This window comes from Hibiscus syriacus, unplaced genomic scaffold, assembly GCF_006381635.1.
Source record: "Hibiscus syriacus cultivar Baekdansim isolate YM2019G1 unplaced genomic scaffold, ASM638163v2 tig00110931_pilon, whole genome shotgun sequence".
Classification (NCBI taxonomy): Eukaryota; Viridiplantae; Streptophyta; class Magnoliopsida; order Malvales; family Malvaceae; genus Hibiscus; species Hibiscus syriacus.
In genome coordinates this window covers 587,115-600,753 of record NW_024062918.1, presented here as the reverse complement: position 1 = coordinate 600,753, position 13,639 = coordinate 587,115, and the positions used below count along the sequence as shown (strand labels likewise).

Below are 13,639 nucleotides of genomic sequence, written 5' to 3'. Positions count from 1 at the left end.
CAACATCAACTTGAATCTACAGCAAAAGATGCACAAGTTCTTTCCACAATTTAACATAAACATGGTTTATGTGAAACATTAAAGAATTCATAGGGATCCTTCCCCCCAGCTGTAATGAATAAATTCTCTTGATGTAAAAACCATCACTAACCATTAGTAGACCCTTGGGGCAGGATATATACGAAGCATCCCCCAGCTATTGGAAGCTTTAGTGCAAAAGGAAGGAAGCTACAAGTAGCTCCTAGTCTTAATTTTGTCCCAATTAATTTTTAAAAAATACTCATAAATCTTTCTTAAAAAATAATTAATATTATTATAAAAAAATTATTTTTATGAAATAAAATAATAAAAATGTCTTTATTTAAAAATTAAACACTGTCATTTAATTTATATACAAATATTTTACCACTACAATCATTGAATAAACTTTTCTAAATATTCTTTTTATGTTTCCTTCCGCCAATATCATTAATGTAACAAAATCTATTACAATTATTTATTCTCGACAACAAGAAAAGCAATAATCTATTACATATGCTTTGATAAACTGAGAAAAAAACTCAAAAATATGAAAGATTCAGTACTCATAATGATACATTTTGATTTCAGGTTCACAAAATTTAAGGAAAATATCAAAATCATCTTCGAAATGAATTCTGATTTTTATTCATCCTACATTTTTTATAATATAAAATATAAATATTATGTATATAGAGTAGTAAATGTAACTTTAAACCAATATATAGAAAATATTTTTGTAAAAAAACTCTAAGAACCAATAAAAACAATCAAGTCGAAGTGATCGTAAAAAATTAGAACACTGCTGTATTTTTTTTTCTATACTATTTTGCAATATATAGTAGATCCATTGAAAATCTTGAGATTGGGTTTTTCAAGTTTACTGAAGCAAATGATTCAAAAACCCATTATTTTACTTTGCTTTCAAAATGAGAAGTGGAAAGAATATGCAATAAAATAATACCCTCTCTAATCTCTCTATCTCTCTAAATCTGTTCTTTATTTATTATTTAAAATTTATTATTGATAAAAATATATACTTTTTATAAAATTTAATTATTTAAAATAATTATGATTAAAGTTCAATTTTTTTACTTTTAAAAAATTAATAAAAGATAAATTTAATGAGACGGAGATAGTAATAAAAGAGAGAGCAGCAGAATTAATCCATGATGCATGAGGTAAAAGTGGGTCAAAATTTATTACGTAAGAGAGCAGTTTTCCCTTGTTGCCAACACAATGGATCATGGCAGTGTAACACTAAGTAGTAATGCTATAAGAATAGAAACAATATTGTTATCTCCTTTGGGAAGTGTTGGCTCCCTCGTGTTATATGATGCTGTATTTGAGTAATTTTTTGGATACACCATGCTCTCAGTCTATCAACTAACACATTGCAGATGTTTCCATTTCAAAAATTCCATGGTTCACCACTCGCCTCAAACCATGTTTTGCTGCTTTCCCCTGCCGTTTCTCACTTCTTATCCCTTTATACAAGGCGGGTTCTTTGCCTGCTGCAAAATGTAAGACAAATGGAAGATAAGCCAAATTACACAATTATATGTAAATGTGAAAAGAAAATTAGCACCAACAATATCGAAAAAGATGGCTACTACCTAAATATGCTTGTAGTGGTAAAAAATGGGACCCCTTGAGCCATATGTTTAACATTACTTGTCAATTACGGAAGGGATATCAGCCTTGCCCAAGTAAACCAACTGCATCTCCTCTTTCCAGATCTATATAAGCATAACATGTTATGGAGTTAAGGAAAATATGTTTTCACATACATCTCTATTCAAGTTATTCTGCCTAGCAAATTACAGTTAAGCCCCTACCGTGTCACGAAATTCCAGCCGGATATGAGGTACATTTGTCTTGTGTATATCATTTCCATCAGGACCTCTCTTGTAATACTCCTTTCCGATCCAGTGCGACTGAAAAACAAATTTATACAACTAATTTTAGTTCACGTCAATCATTTCAAAGCAAGGTCTATCGAAGTGGAAACCTGGAACAATTCCCTAATCAAAGCCAAATACTAGCAAAAATATACGAAATAATTAAAGAGAAGGTAGTGACACTATATCACTGCCCTTCCCAACCATCAGATTCTCTTCCATACAATAAAAGAGCATTTTACCTTCAAAGCATGAGAAAAACCTGACTGGTAGACTGAATTACGGGCAATCTCACATAGATCACATGAACTCAGCTTCCACACCTGCAAGTCAATGGTTTTTAATTTCATTTAACCATAGATAAAAGTATATTGTGTAGATGATTGCGTAGAGATAGAGATTACAGAAGCAGCTATGCTATACTCTTCCACCAAAGGTTCCTTTGTTAAGTGTATTTGAAGTGGATCATCCGTAGAAAGGGAAATGTTTAGACCCCGTAAGAAAAACATTGGAAAAGGGTTCCGATGGTAGTCTAAAAATAAGGAATTGTTGCTCAGAGGAGACATAGCCAATCCAATCTGGTGACCAATATGTCATGAAAACAAATTAGAAATCTGTGATTATTGATTTACTACATTATTTTTTTAAGTTTCCTTTTGCTCTTACCTGTGCCAAATAATAAAGATACTGTAGCACAGGAGATTTTTTCAAATTGATTCCATGTGCAATATTATCAGCAGTTAGAAATGTTGCCGCAAGGTGGTCAATATCACCAGCCTGAAAACACAATAAATATGAGAAGTACATAAAAATGAAACTTTCATGATAAGTTAACATATAACTTCCATTACGTACCTCCCCAGAATGTGGACGGAATTTGATGGTTGGCATGCCCTTGGACTCACGAAGCTGTACAAATCATGCCACAAAAGTAAGCGCATTTATAAACCAAAGCAAAGTGGTTGCACCTAGAGCTGATTTAAAGGAGAAAGCAGGTACTAAAAACAAAAGTTCATTTATTTTATTTATTCGAGATTGATAATTTGAAAATATTTCAAATCTAGTGGAGATGAACCAGTATCAACTTATATAATGCCTACCTTGTTTAAGGTGTAGAGGTTTGCATAGCAATAATATGCATAGTAGGAGAATGCAGGATTAAATACATTAGTCCATTGATCTGGTGTTGGCATGTGTTTTGTGGGGCGTCTTTCAGGCTTGCTTTCGTCATCTACCAAATCCAACCCTACAACCTAAATTGCAAACAAGAAGAATATGTCACCTCACACCACAAACTAAGAACGAAATCCAAACAAAACCGTTGTAAACCCCCACCCCACTCCCAAATAGGAGTGAATCTAACCTGTTTCAAGAAAACATGTAATTGAGGATGTGAATCTGGATCCACAGTAGCCTCAAATAGGGGAATAAAGATGTTGTCAAGGAGGGTCTGGAAGGATGTAACGATCCCCATCTCCTTGTACACATTGTAAAGTCGAGGAATCTGAAGCAAAAATAGCAAATGTCACATAATCAAGGAATAAGTACTTTCTAGCCAACATTCAGCAATTTTCTTTTGTCCAACCAGCAGCATCATATTCTATGAAGGTTACAATTCCCATATATAACTGACCTTTTTACATAAGATTCACAAGGTATATCACAAAAGAAGCTAGTAACCATGTATTGAGACATCAAAGAGATTATTAGCACCTGAATTAACCAAACAACGTTCTCACTGTACAATTCATTGTTAACAATCCAACTAGCCAGTTGATCCCACTCACTTTGCTTCCTTCCGTATATTGATATCCTGTATTCAGCCATCTGCAACAAAAAATTGAACATCATCAAAACAAAAAAAATCCAGGGAGCATTTTTTTGGTTCATTGAATACCAATAACTCCTCAAAGAATGAAATAAAACATATTAAGAAAACTTATAAAAGAATAACCGTCCTTATAATGGTATTACTCAAGTGCTCTGAACTTCTATAACCAAGTATGAAAAGGCAAAGCAGAACTTATCTCAGGGGAAAAAATGTATTTGTCAACTGGAATTATGGTATACCTGGTATTTGCTTGCAGCAAGATCAGAAAACACCTGCTTTGTCAGCTCACCAAGGAATCGACCTGCAAAGTTGCGCAGTAATTTCACAATAAAAATCACCAGGAAGAAAACATTCTTTCAGATCAATAATCAATTAGAAACACAAACATGGAGTCAAGATTATAACAAAGAATCGCAGAAGCACCTTATAGTGTATAATGCACAGATATGACGAAAAGACACTGATGATTTATTCAAATAAATAATGGCAGGACTGATTCAGAACCACATCTGAATTTTAGTACATGGGAACACAATTTCCAAGGCAAGCAATTCCATAGAGAACTTGACATGGTACTGTTATGTCCTTGACTTCTTCACCCGGCAGTAATTGCTCAACTGAATCAGTTGAGCAAGGTCCTACCGTATATAAGAGAGGCTGCTTTTGGGTATGAAATAGGTAGATGATCTTAACTATTAATTTCATAACAGAAGCAAGAGAGGTAGATGAAAGGTATGCCAGTTTCATTCTAGCTTTTGCTTATCGGGGGTATTGGCAGAATTGGATTCGAATCCCATAGGTGGATCAGAGTCTCATAATTTCTAACTCCTCTGTCTACCCCTACCTGTAGGTATCCTGAGTTTCGGTGCAAGAGTGCACAAGTAGCATAACATGGCCAGGGCTGTCCATGCTACAACAAACTCTAGTTGTTTCATCGATCACTTATGATATTTTGAAATAGATAATTCCTGGAGTTATAAATAAAATCAAGGAAATAAACAAGATATACCTTGGATAAGATTATCCTGCTTGAGGAAAATTTCCCTGAGCCTACTTTGACCACAAGGATTATACTTGAGGTTAAATTTATCAAAACGATGGAAGGTACTCTTGTCTGCATGAACATCAAGCAGATCCACATTTAAATCATACCTGCTCAAACAAAAGTAAAATATATATATATATATAATTAGTTGCATATTCTCTTCCTTTTTTGAGCATTAAAATGGGTGAAAGAAGGTCATTACCCAGTTAAATCCAAGCTCTCAAAAACTTCTTTCAGGGTTAAATACGTCCCATCTCGAAATATTACAACCTGAACAAAAGAGAACAAAGTAAACACTATTTTTGGCCAAAAAAATGCTTCTTCACATGCACCACTTTCATAAATCTTTTCCACAATTTCAGGCTATTCCTGATTTATGTAGTTATAGTTGGTTGATCACACGATTAACTTGCATTTGATTTTCATATAAGAGAGAGAATAAAAAAGGGTCACATTTTTCAAGAAGAGTGGCACAACACACAAGCACATTTACATAACACCAAAGGAGCCCTTGGTAAGTATAGAGGCTAACTTATAGTGTAAATGCATTAACTTGAAAAGAACTCAGTTTTAAAAAGACATTTAGCAATTAAGGATCCCAATCAAAACCCGCCAGAGGAAATCAACAAGGATGAAAGTTACCTCATCTGGTTCCTTCCTCAACTTGGACTTTATAAACCTCAAAAGGTGTTTCTGGTTCATGCACGCTGAGTGATGAACATGAGTATCAACTTTCCTAACATTATAGAAGTCCCTATGAGGAGCACTTTTCTGAGCAAGAAATTCTCTATCCGAATTAAGCATCAAATGAAGATTGAATTTCTGAATGAAATCAAAATGAAAAAGAATTTTAATGATCAAAATGGGAAATTACAAAATTAGCATGCACTTCATAAGCAGGGAGAAACATTTACTTGTTCTAGAAGATTTAGTCGGTGATGACATAAAGTTCTAATATTCCCAGCCGCTATAACTCTAAGTATGTGATGCAAATCGGTGAAAAAGGCTGTCGCATCAGCTACAGGAAAGAGCTCTTCTTTTGCTGAAATAAGACAGATGAAAAATGCTTAAGGGAGTAGCTCAGATCATACAAGTAAGAAATTTCATATCGGGTATCTTGATACTTACAGTCTTTATTTGCGTAAACATGTATCACTCCATCTTGCATCTCAAAATAATGCTGCAAAAAACGATATGCATCTTTACAACCCTAAGGAAGAATGAGGTCAAATGCAAGTAACTTGTGGTGCAGAATTAGGGATTGCAAGTATAAACTTACTTCAGATTTTCCCTCAGAAGCATAAAAAAAGGGTGCTGGATTAGGTCTTGGTGTACTTGGGTCTGATATAATTTCTTTCTCCCAAGGAGCAACAGCCTCCTTGAATACATATCTTTTACGCATTTCAAGGCATTCTTGCAGAACTACATAGACCTCAACTTCATCCGGTGACGGTACCTCTGGTTTAAGTAAAAGATGAAAAAAAATATTTAAAAGAAATCAGCAAATTGTGCTTATAGAATCTAATGTCAGAACCTTAAAATAGGAACTTGCAACCTTTTTAAAACAAGGGAATGGCATATATACCATCTTAGACTATTATCAAGCACACTAAAGAACCTTTTTAGTAGCTTGTATCTTAATTCTTATAAAAGAAAGATAATCACGTTTGATTAAATTGTACAGGAATGGATTTTAGGAATACTTTGAATATAAGAAATTTTCTTCAAATAAATCGATAAAGATAGAAGGTGTTGAAAACTTTGAATGCACACACAATTTAAGTATTAGGACACATAAAATGGTAAAAGTTGTATATGAAGAAAAGTTAAAAATTATATCACCTAAAAACATAATGTTGCACACATTAGAGAGTCAATACCAGAAGGGGAAATTCTAAGTCGTTGAAAAGTCTCGTGCTCTGGCTCTTTTCTTAGGATATCAGCTACAATAGGATCAGGCTGAACACCATGGAGGTCACCTGATACACTATGAGATCGAATCATGCTTGAAGGAGCTATCTGAATTGTCTCTCCATTGGTATTAATGTGGTCTGACACATTTGGGCCCTGCATGAGAATTTTCCATTACTCAAGAGTTTGATCAAGTTTCCAACAAACCATAAAAGCATAGCAGAAGCAAGCACAACAAAAAAAGGAAACAAATATATATATACTCACAGCATTTCCATTAGTATGCAGATAGGTAATGTCAATCTTAGAATTGTCAGTCATATTATCTTCATCCTCTGAACCTTCCATGCTCTCAAGGGCACTTGCACTGACAGCAGGGGACTTGGGAGAAGTAGGTTGGATAACACTTCCAGGCCTCTTAGGTGTAGTTGCATGGCCACCAGACTTCCCTGAAGCCAAAACAATTATTGCATCTAATCAAAAAACACGATGACACAGGGAAACATAAAAAAAGGTTTGAAAGAAAAAAGAACCCAAGACAATCATTTTCTTTTCAGCATCTTTCTCCTGAGAGGAAGTCGGTTAAAATTGCCAGGAGAGGCAACCAACAATCTCAAATAAAAAAAATTAAAAGAACTCGATAGTTTTTATACCATTTTCTACAAAAGATAACGGCCTTCAAATATCTTGATTGCAGTTTTGTCAGGTTCCAGCAGGTCAGAAAATTTTGGAGTAAGATTCTCTAGAGAACAAGGCTAACCTTCCTCGTAACTAGTTCCGTACAAAAAAGCACCACTAAAGCTAGCCTTTTCAAGTTGTTATCTTTTCTTTTCATTTTAAACTGTAACCTGATTGCCCATTTTCTCTTCACTTAAGCTAACAAAAACAGCAACTTGTTTTCCAATTGATATCATAATAAGTTCCGTCTCTTTTCATAAAACAATAATTAAAGAGAAATATATAAAGAAAACACGTCTCCAATAATTTAATTCTGTAATGCGCAAAATTTTATTTAACAAAGTAACAAGATATTTACTTCCATACATATTATTCAATAAATTATCAAATCTCCATTTCAAATCCCACGTTTACCTTCCGGAAGCATATGGGGTTTCGGAAACCCGGGGGGAATCCCGTCAGCATGGATAGTGCCGTTGCGTTTCTCTTCTCCGTCAATCCCGCCGGATATCATCGAAACATCAGGCAAAGACGATGAACCAAGGCAGTAATATCCGCCCCCCTTCTGGCGCGAGTTGCGGTGGCCCCGCCGTTTCTTGGAGTGCAGCGGCGACTCACCCTCCGAGGCATCCTCCGTCTCCCTCTCAACCGTCTTTGCAAACTCCAGAAACTGGTTTAGGGTTTTCCTGTGCATATAATACGCCGACACGGCCACCAGAGAAGCTCCAACCAGAGCCGCCATCGCAAGATGGACTGTGTACGTTTCCATTTAGAACTCTCTATAAATCTTTCTCTCACACACGCTCGTTTTTTCTGTTTGTTCAAACTTTCTAAATCCACGGCCAAAGAGAGGAAAGAAAACAGAGGGAAATATGAAATAAGAAACCGAAAAGCCCTAGTGAAACTCCCAACACTCAGGTGCATGAGGAGAACGGAGAGAGAAGCTTTGGTTTATGGGGGACAGATGTTAGGCTTATTCCACTATTTATAGGGCAAAACTAGGAAAAGAAGAAAAGAGATACCCACGATAAAAGTAAAGGGTTAAATAATTGATTGGTACAATAACTATAATCCATTTCTGAATGTTAATACATTTTCTTAATTTCGTTTACATGGTTCTGTTAGTAGATTTGTTTAGTTCCATGATAGAATTATAACTCCAAAAAATTACTCATAAACGTTTTTAAAAGAATGATATTTGTATAAACATAATAATAAAGTCAAGATTTGATATGATGAGATGCTTGGAGGATACTCGGGATAGTGCAATGGGTGTAAGAGAAGATCGATACGTGGGAGAGGAATTTTGGCCTAATGGGAATAACACGTAGTTTAAATAAAATTATGAAAATAGCACCAAAAGATTATTAATTTCAAAAATAATATTCTTTTATTATGTAGGACAAAGACATGCTTAACCGGTAACGTCTTTATATTATGTGACAAAATATGTTAGAGTTTTGGTTTTTGATCGGTTGTTGAAGGAAGACACGGATTACTATTCACGCTCTCATTTAAATTTCTATCTAATATTTTCTATATTATTTTAATTATATTATAATAATTTAATTAATTTATATTAATTTTATTGAATAGATTGGTATTTAAGTGTTATTTTTATTTTTATTTTGTATTTGAATGAATTCATTTATTTCGTAACCTTTTTTTTGTAAGTGAAAGTTTAGATTTGAATTTGACCTTACAAGTTTAAATTTCTGAATCTCAACCACTATACCAACGCTTATTGGCATCTATTTCATAACTTTAATTCATTTAAATAATTTTTGTGTACATAATTCATATTTAAATCATTAATATTTTAAACAATTAGTTGCAAAATAATTGATAACTAAATTAATTTGTATCTATAAGTATCTACAAATTTATTTGGTAAATACCTGAAAGTACTATGTTATATAATATAGAAATATATTTTTTAAATTAAAATAGTTGAGATCGATATTTACAAAGAAAGTGAAAAAAATAAATCATCTCACTCACGGATGACCTCTACATGAATGGTTCTACAATACGTTCGTCGTCGATTATGCATCAGATGTCTTCATATCAGATGGTGTTCAACATGATCATCATTATCATCGTCGTCGATAATTTGGAAGATTGATTCATTGACGTGTCTGAATTGTAGGATGATGGATGATTATCTGTGAAGAATAATGATTGTGAAAGTAACCGGTCAACAATCTTATCGTCTAATGAAATCGGCAAAAATTCAAAAGATTGCATCGATGAATAGGAGATTAGTAACCGGAATGGATACGGTGAAGGAGCAATCCCAGTCAATATAGACCCACATGCAACATATGTCGGGTCTGATAATATAGGTGTACCAAACTCTTGGATTACACTCGACGAGGTTAAAACATCATGCATCAATGGGGCCAATGACAACAATTATGTAGACTAGGGGGTTCGGATGGTTCTGACGAGGATGAGTCGGAAGGGTTCTCTCTCCTCGAATTCCTTCTTCCTGATTAATTTAGGGTTGATGATTTGCATCGGTAGACATTTTTTCCTTTATTGATCTCTTGGGATCGGTTCGGTTTGGACAATAGATACTCCTTGCTATAACTCATAAATCATGACATATAATCTTCGAAAGCTGACATATTAGCTCTCTGAATTAGTTGTCGATCAAGTATAAAGGCATCTCATGATTCGCACATCACTAATCATTACGCGTATTTTTTTAGCCCAATTTGTGTTTGATTTACCTTAACTGTCGATTTCGCATATTTTGTCGAAGTTCATAATTCGTCTGCGTACTCAATAATCGTGTAAAAAGGACACAGTCACATACCATACGTACGATGTAGTAAAAAAATGGTGGGATACATGTCATACATTCTTGATTACAGTATGATATCTACTCAAACTACCAAAAAATAGATTTTCTTAGTATTCATAAATTAATAAAAGAATTTGTATTTATTATGATATTGATATGAAATTTATAAACATGTTCCTTTGTTTATGCTTTTTGCTCCATTGTTATTCGAATAAATTTAAATTCATTCAGAATATACTTATATCTCATATTAGTGAACTATATGTTGAAGAGAATAATTTTTTTGCATCGACACAAATGAAATTAAATTATTTAAGGACGAGAGAAAATAAAATTGAAATATTATTACGTGGAAGAAAAAAATGTTTGATACTACGCACATGATTGTAGAAGTATCGGGCACCTCTCAATAGTATTTTTGGTTGGATTGGTCTATTATACATTTCTCTAAAAAGAAATACTAAGACAATAGATCTCTAACTCTATGTGTCAGTTTCTTTGAAATCTTCTAAAGTGTTGCAACCATATTAGATGCACTTGATTCCGAGACTTATCACTTTTAGGATCTCGGTGAATTTTAAAATATGTGCTTGAGTGAATATATTTGTCTTCTTTTCTGAGTAGACATCCTCTAGTGTATAAAAAATTTGGTTTAACCATATCAAATGAGTTCGACCACCATTGTACTCTTCACGGGCCTTCTCAAACAAATTTTGACACATATCATGCCATTTTCCAGCACTCATATTTGTCAAAATATGACCATCAGTCGCGAGACCTAAATGTAGTGCAACATCTTTAAAATTGATTGTGCACTCCTCAAACAAAAAATGAGAGGTGTGCATCTCCAATCTCCATTTCTCTATGAGTGCCATTAATTAAATTATTGTTGAGTCTAGGTTGAAACCACTAATCAAATGGATATGTATAAAAAGCAATTTGGTCTAAGTATTCAATAACATCATCGAGGGAGGTCTTCTGTAACATCCCAAATCAGGGTCAGTGACTAAATTGCAAATTTTGTAAACTAGGTGCTCGATTTCGAAATAAGTTAAAAGTTCATGGATTTAATTGAAGAAAGTTGATGTTGGATTTAATGATTAAGTTTGGAAATATTAAGGGTACTATGGTAATTTTTCAGGGAAGATTTTTATTTCCCTTTATAAAGGGTAATAAGCACGTAGGAAGAAAAGTCCAGAGCATTCTTCAGTCTTCTTCTTCCTCCTCTCAACCGTGAAGCCTGGTACAAGGTAAGTGGTCTTTAGTTGGTTAATTATTTCGTTTTAAAGCTTGTTTTGATTCTTGGGATATTAAGAAAGATTAAGGAAAGCTTTAGGTGGCTTAAACCTCAAAGATTAACAAGTTATGAGAAATTAAGAAAAATGAGTTTTTAAGTGAATTTTTGATATGGAAAGAGATAATAGATTATGAAGTTGAATTTGACTTGTCAAGGGTTAAATTAAGAAGTATGAAGTGTTAGAATTGGAATTAGAACACATTGAAAATTTGGTATGATTTTTGAATCTCATATGAAAGATAGGATTTTGAGGTTTAAGATGAAATAAATGAATATAGATTGGTTTAAGTATGTGTACTAGAGTTAAGAATGAAAAGGGGATGATATATGAAGTGTTTAAGTGGAAATGAAGTAATTTTCGGGTTGAAAATATGATTTCTGGGCAAGGGGAATCGGTACCCATTCAAGGGGAACCGATACCCCTTCAAACGACAAAATTTCCAGAATGTCATGAGGGAATCGATACCCCTCAGTAGGGAACCGATTCCCCCTAAAGGAAAATGGGAATATTGGTTTAATAAGTTCGTTTAAGTTGCTAATGTCTAATTAAAAGGTGTAGGTATCTAATGATTACCTCGAAATGTACATTTATGTAGATTCTACGCATAAAGAAATTCCGGAACGTTTGGCAAGTAAGATCGATCAAGGGAAAGATAAGAGATTGGAATTGACTAGTGAGGCCATGTGAGTGCATATTCAATAGTATACGATGTGCGATGGGAATAAGACTTGCGATGAGTCTATTTCCTAAAGTGTTACACATGAATTCATGATTAAAGGCATGAGTGGAATATGCATGTATGTATGCTTGATTATATGGATTGATCTGTTCTTTTATGTGTTAGATGATAAAGTATAAGTAATTACATAAGAAAGATTATGAATTATATGAGATATAAACTATGTGATCATAGTAAAATATAATTATTACTATATGATAAGTGAAATAAGCTGGATAATATTGATCTATAGGATGAAGTGAGAATAGTACACTAACTAGGAGATTTGAACATAAATGATAAGATGAACATATAAGATAAGCTAGATGGGAAAGATTTATATGTTTAAATAAAACTATAACACATGGGTTGTATGATAGAAAATTATGAAGTTATATGAGAAGATTATAGGAGTTATATGAAATTGAATTAAGTAAACAGATTAGATCATATATAGAGAAATAATAGAAGTGAGATATGTTTATAAGTCTGCCCTAGATGAATATGAATACGAAACATAAGAGTGCTATATGATTTATATTAGGATAATCTTGAGGATATATATATATATATAGATAGATATGAAATGAAATGAAATGAGTTATATGAATACACAATTATGTGATGAAATGGTGGATTACCTGAACATGTGAATATATATATATATATGTCTAAGAGAATGCATAAGATTAAGATATAAGCAATGTGACTATAAGTGTATGTGCTCTAAGTGATATGACTTATAGATATTTCTATTATAATGTTACATGATATGTTATGTATGTTAAAGGAATTATGTGATGGTATAAGAATTGATATGAAATATATATGTGAAAACAAGTATATGTTATGAGACAAAACCTATGATTATAAGCTACGTGAAAGTGTTCCTATCTGTTATATGAAGTATATGATCATATGTGAACAAGATATGATGAGTATGTGTACATGAATAAATGTGGTTGGGTGAGAAATGATAGAAATTATATGAAAATATATATAGGTGAATTAGCTTTATAATTAGGTAACTATAGGAAATCATAACTATGAATTATGTGATGTGAAAGTAATCTATGTGATTATATGTTATATGAATACAAGAACATGAGATATGTGACATGTGAATTATATGGAAATGATCTACGTGTAAGTGAACTACGTGACTATGTGATAATATGAAAAGAAGCTATGTGATAAGTGATATGTGAAAGTGAATTACAAGTTATGTGAATATTTGAAATGAAATAAATGATAACGCCCATGTTATGTGTCATGAGAGCTAGGGGTATAGTTGGTATGCCAAGAGTCGAGGGTCTACGCGGTTCTTCGAGACATATGTATATTCTTTGGAACATGTGTGAAGTCTAGAAAGACACATACTTGATCCCTAGCATATGTATATGATTCTTAAAGAATTCTATGTGGTCCTT

The 13,639-nt window shown here is 33.3% G+C and overlaps 1 protein-coding gene across 3 annotated transcripts; it reads right to left on the bottom strand.

Annotated features, from left to right (window-relative positions):
* Nucleotides 1-1,375: 1,375 nt before the first annotated feature.
* Nucleotides 1,376-8,347, bottom strand: LOC120146884 (AMP deaminase-like). Of its 3 annotated transcripts, none has more exons than XM_039160363.1 (20): nucleotides 7,799-8,347; nucleotides 6,974-7,155; nucleotides 6,676-6,862; nucleotides 6,075-6,253; nucleotides 5,924-5,975; nucleotides 5,710-5,837; nucleotides 5,438-5,617; nucleotides 4,998-5,065; nucleotides 4,760-4,902; nucleotides 3,990-4,051; nucleotides 3,633-3,746; nucleotides 3,283-3,423; nucleotides 3,020-3,172; nucleotides 2,775-2,828; nucleotides 2,586-2,696; nucleotides 2,324-2,497; nucleotides 2,162-2,242; nucleotides 1,857-1,955; nucleotides 1,632-1,757; nucleotides 1,376-1,532 (listed from the first exon to the last, which is right to left on the bottom strand). In XM_039160363.1, exons 1-19 carry the CDS (start codon nucleotides 8,151-8,153, stop codon nucleotides 1,689-1,691), a joined length of 2,532 nt encoding a protein of 843 aa, XP_039016294.1. In that variant the 5' UTR covers nucleotides 8,154-8,347; the 3' UTR covers nucleotides 1,376-1,532; nucleotides 1,632-1,688. The 3 variants fall into 3 exon arrangements, with proteins under 3 accessions (XP_039016294.1, XP_039016293.1, XP_039016295.1); XM_039160362.1 differs by having other exon boundaries at nucleotides 1,635-1,757; XM_039160364.1 differs by having other exon boundaries at nucleotides 1,376-1,529; nucleotides 1,635-1,757.
* Between the last annotated feature and the right edge of the window lie 5,292 nt (nucleotides 8,348-13,639).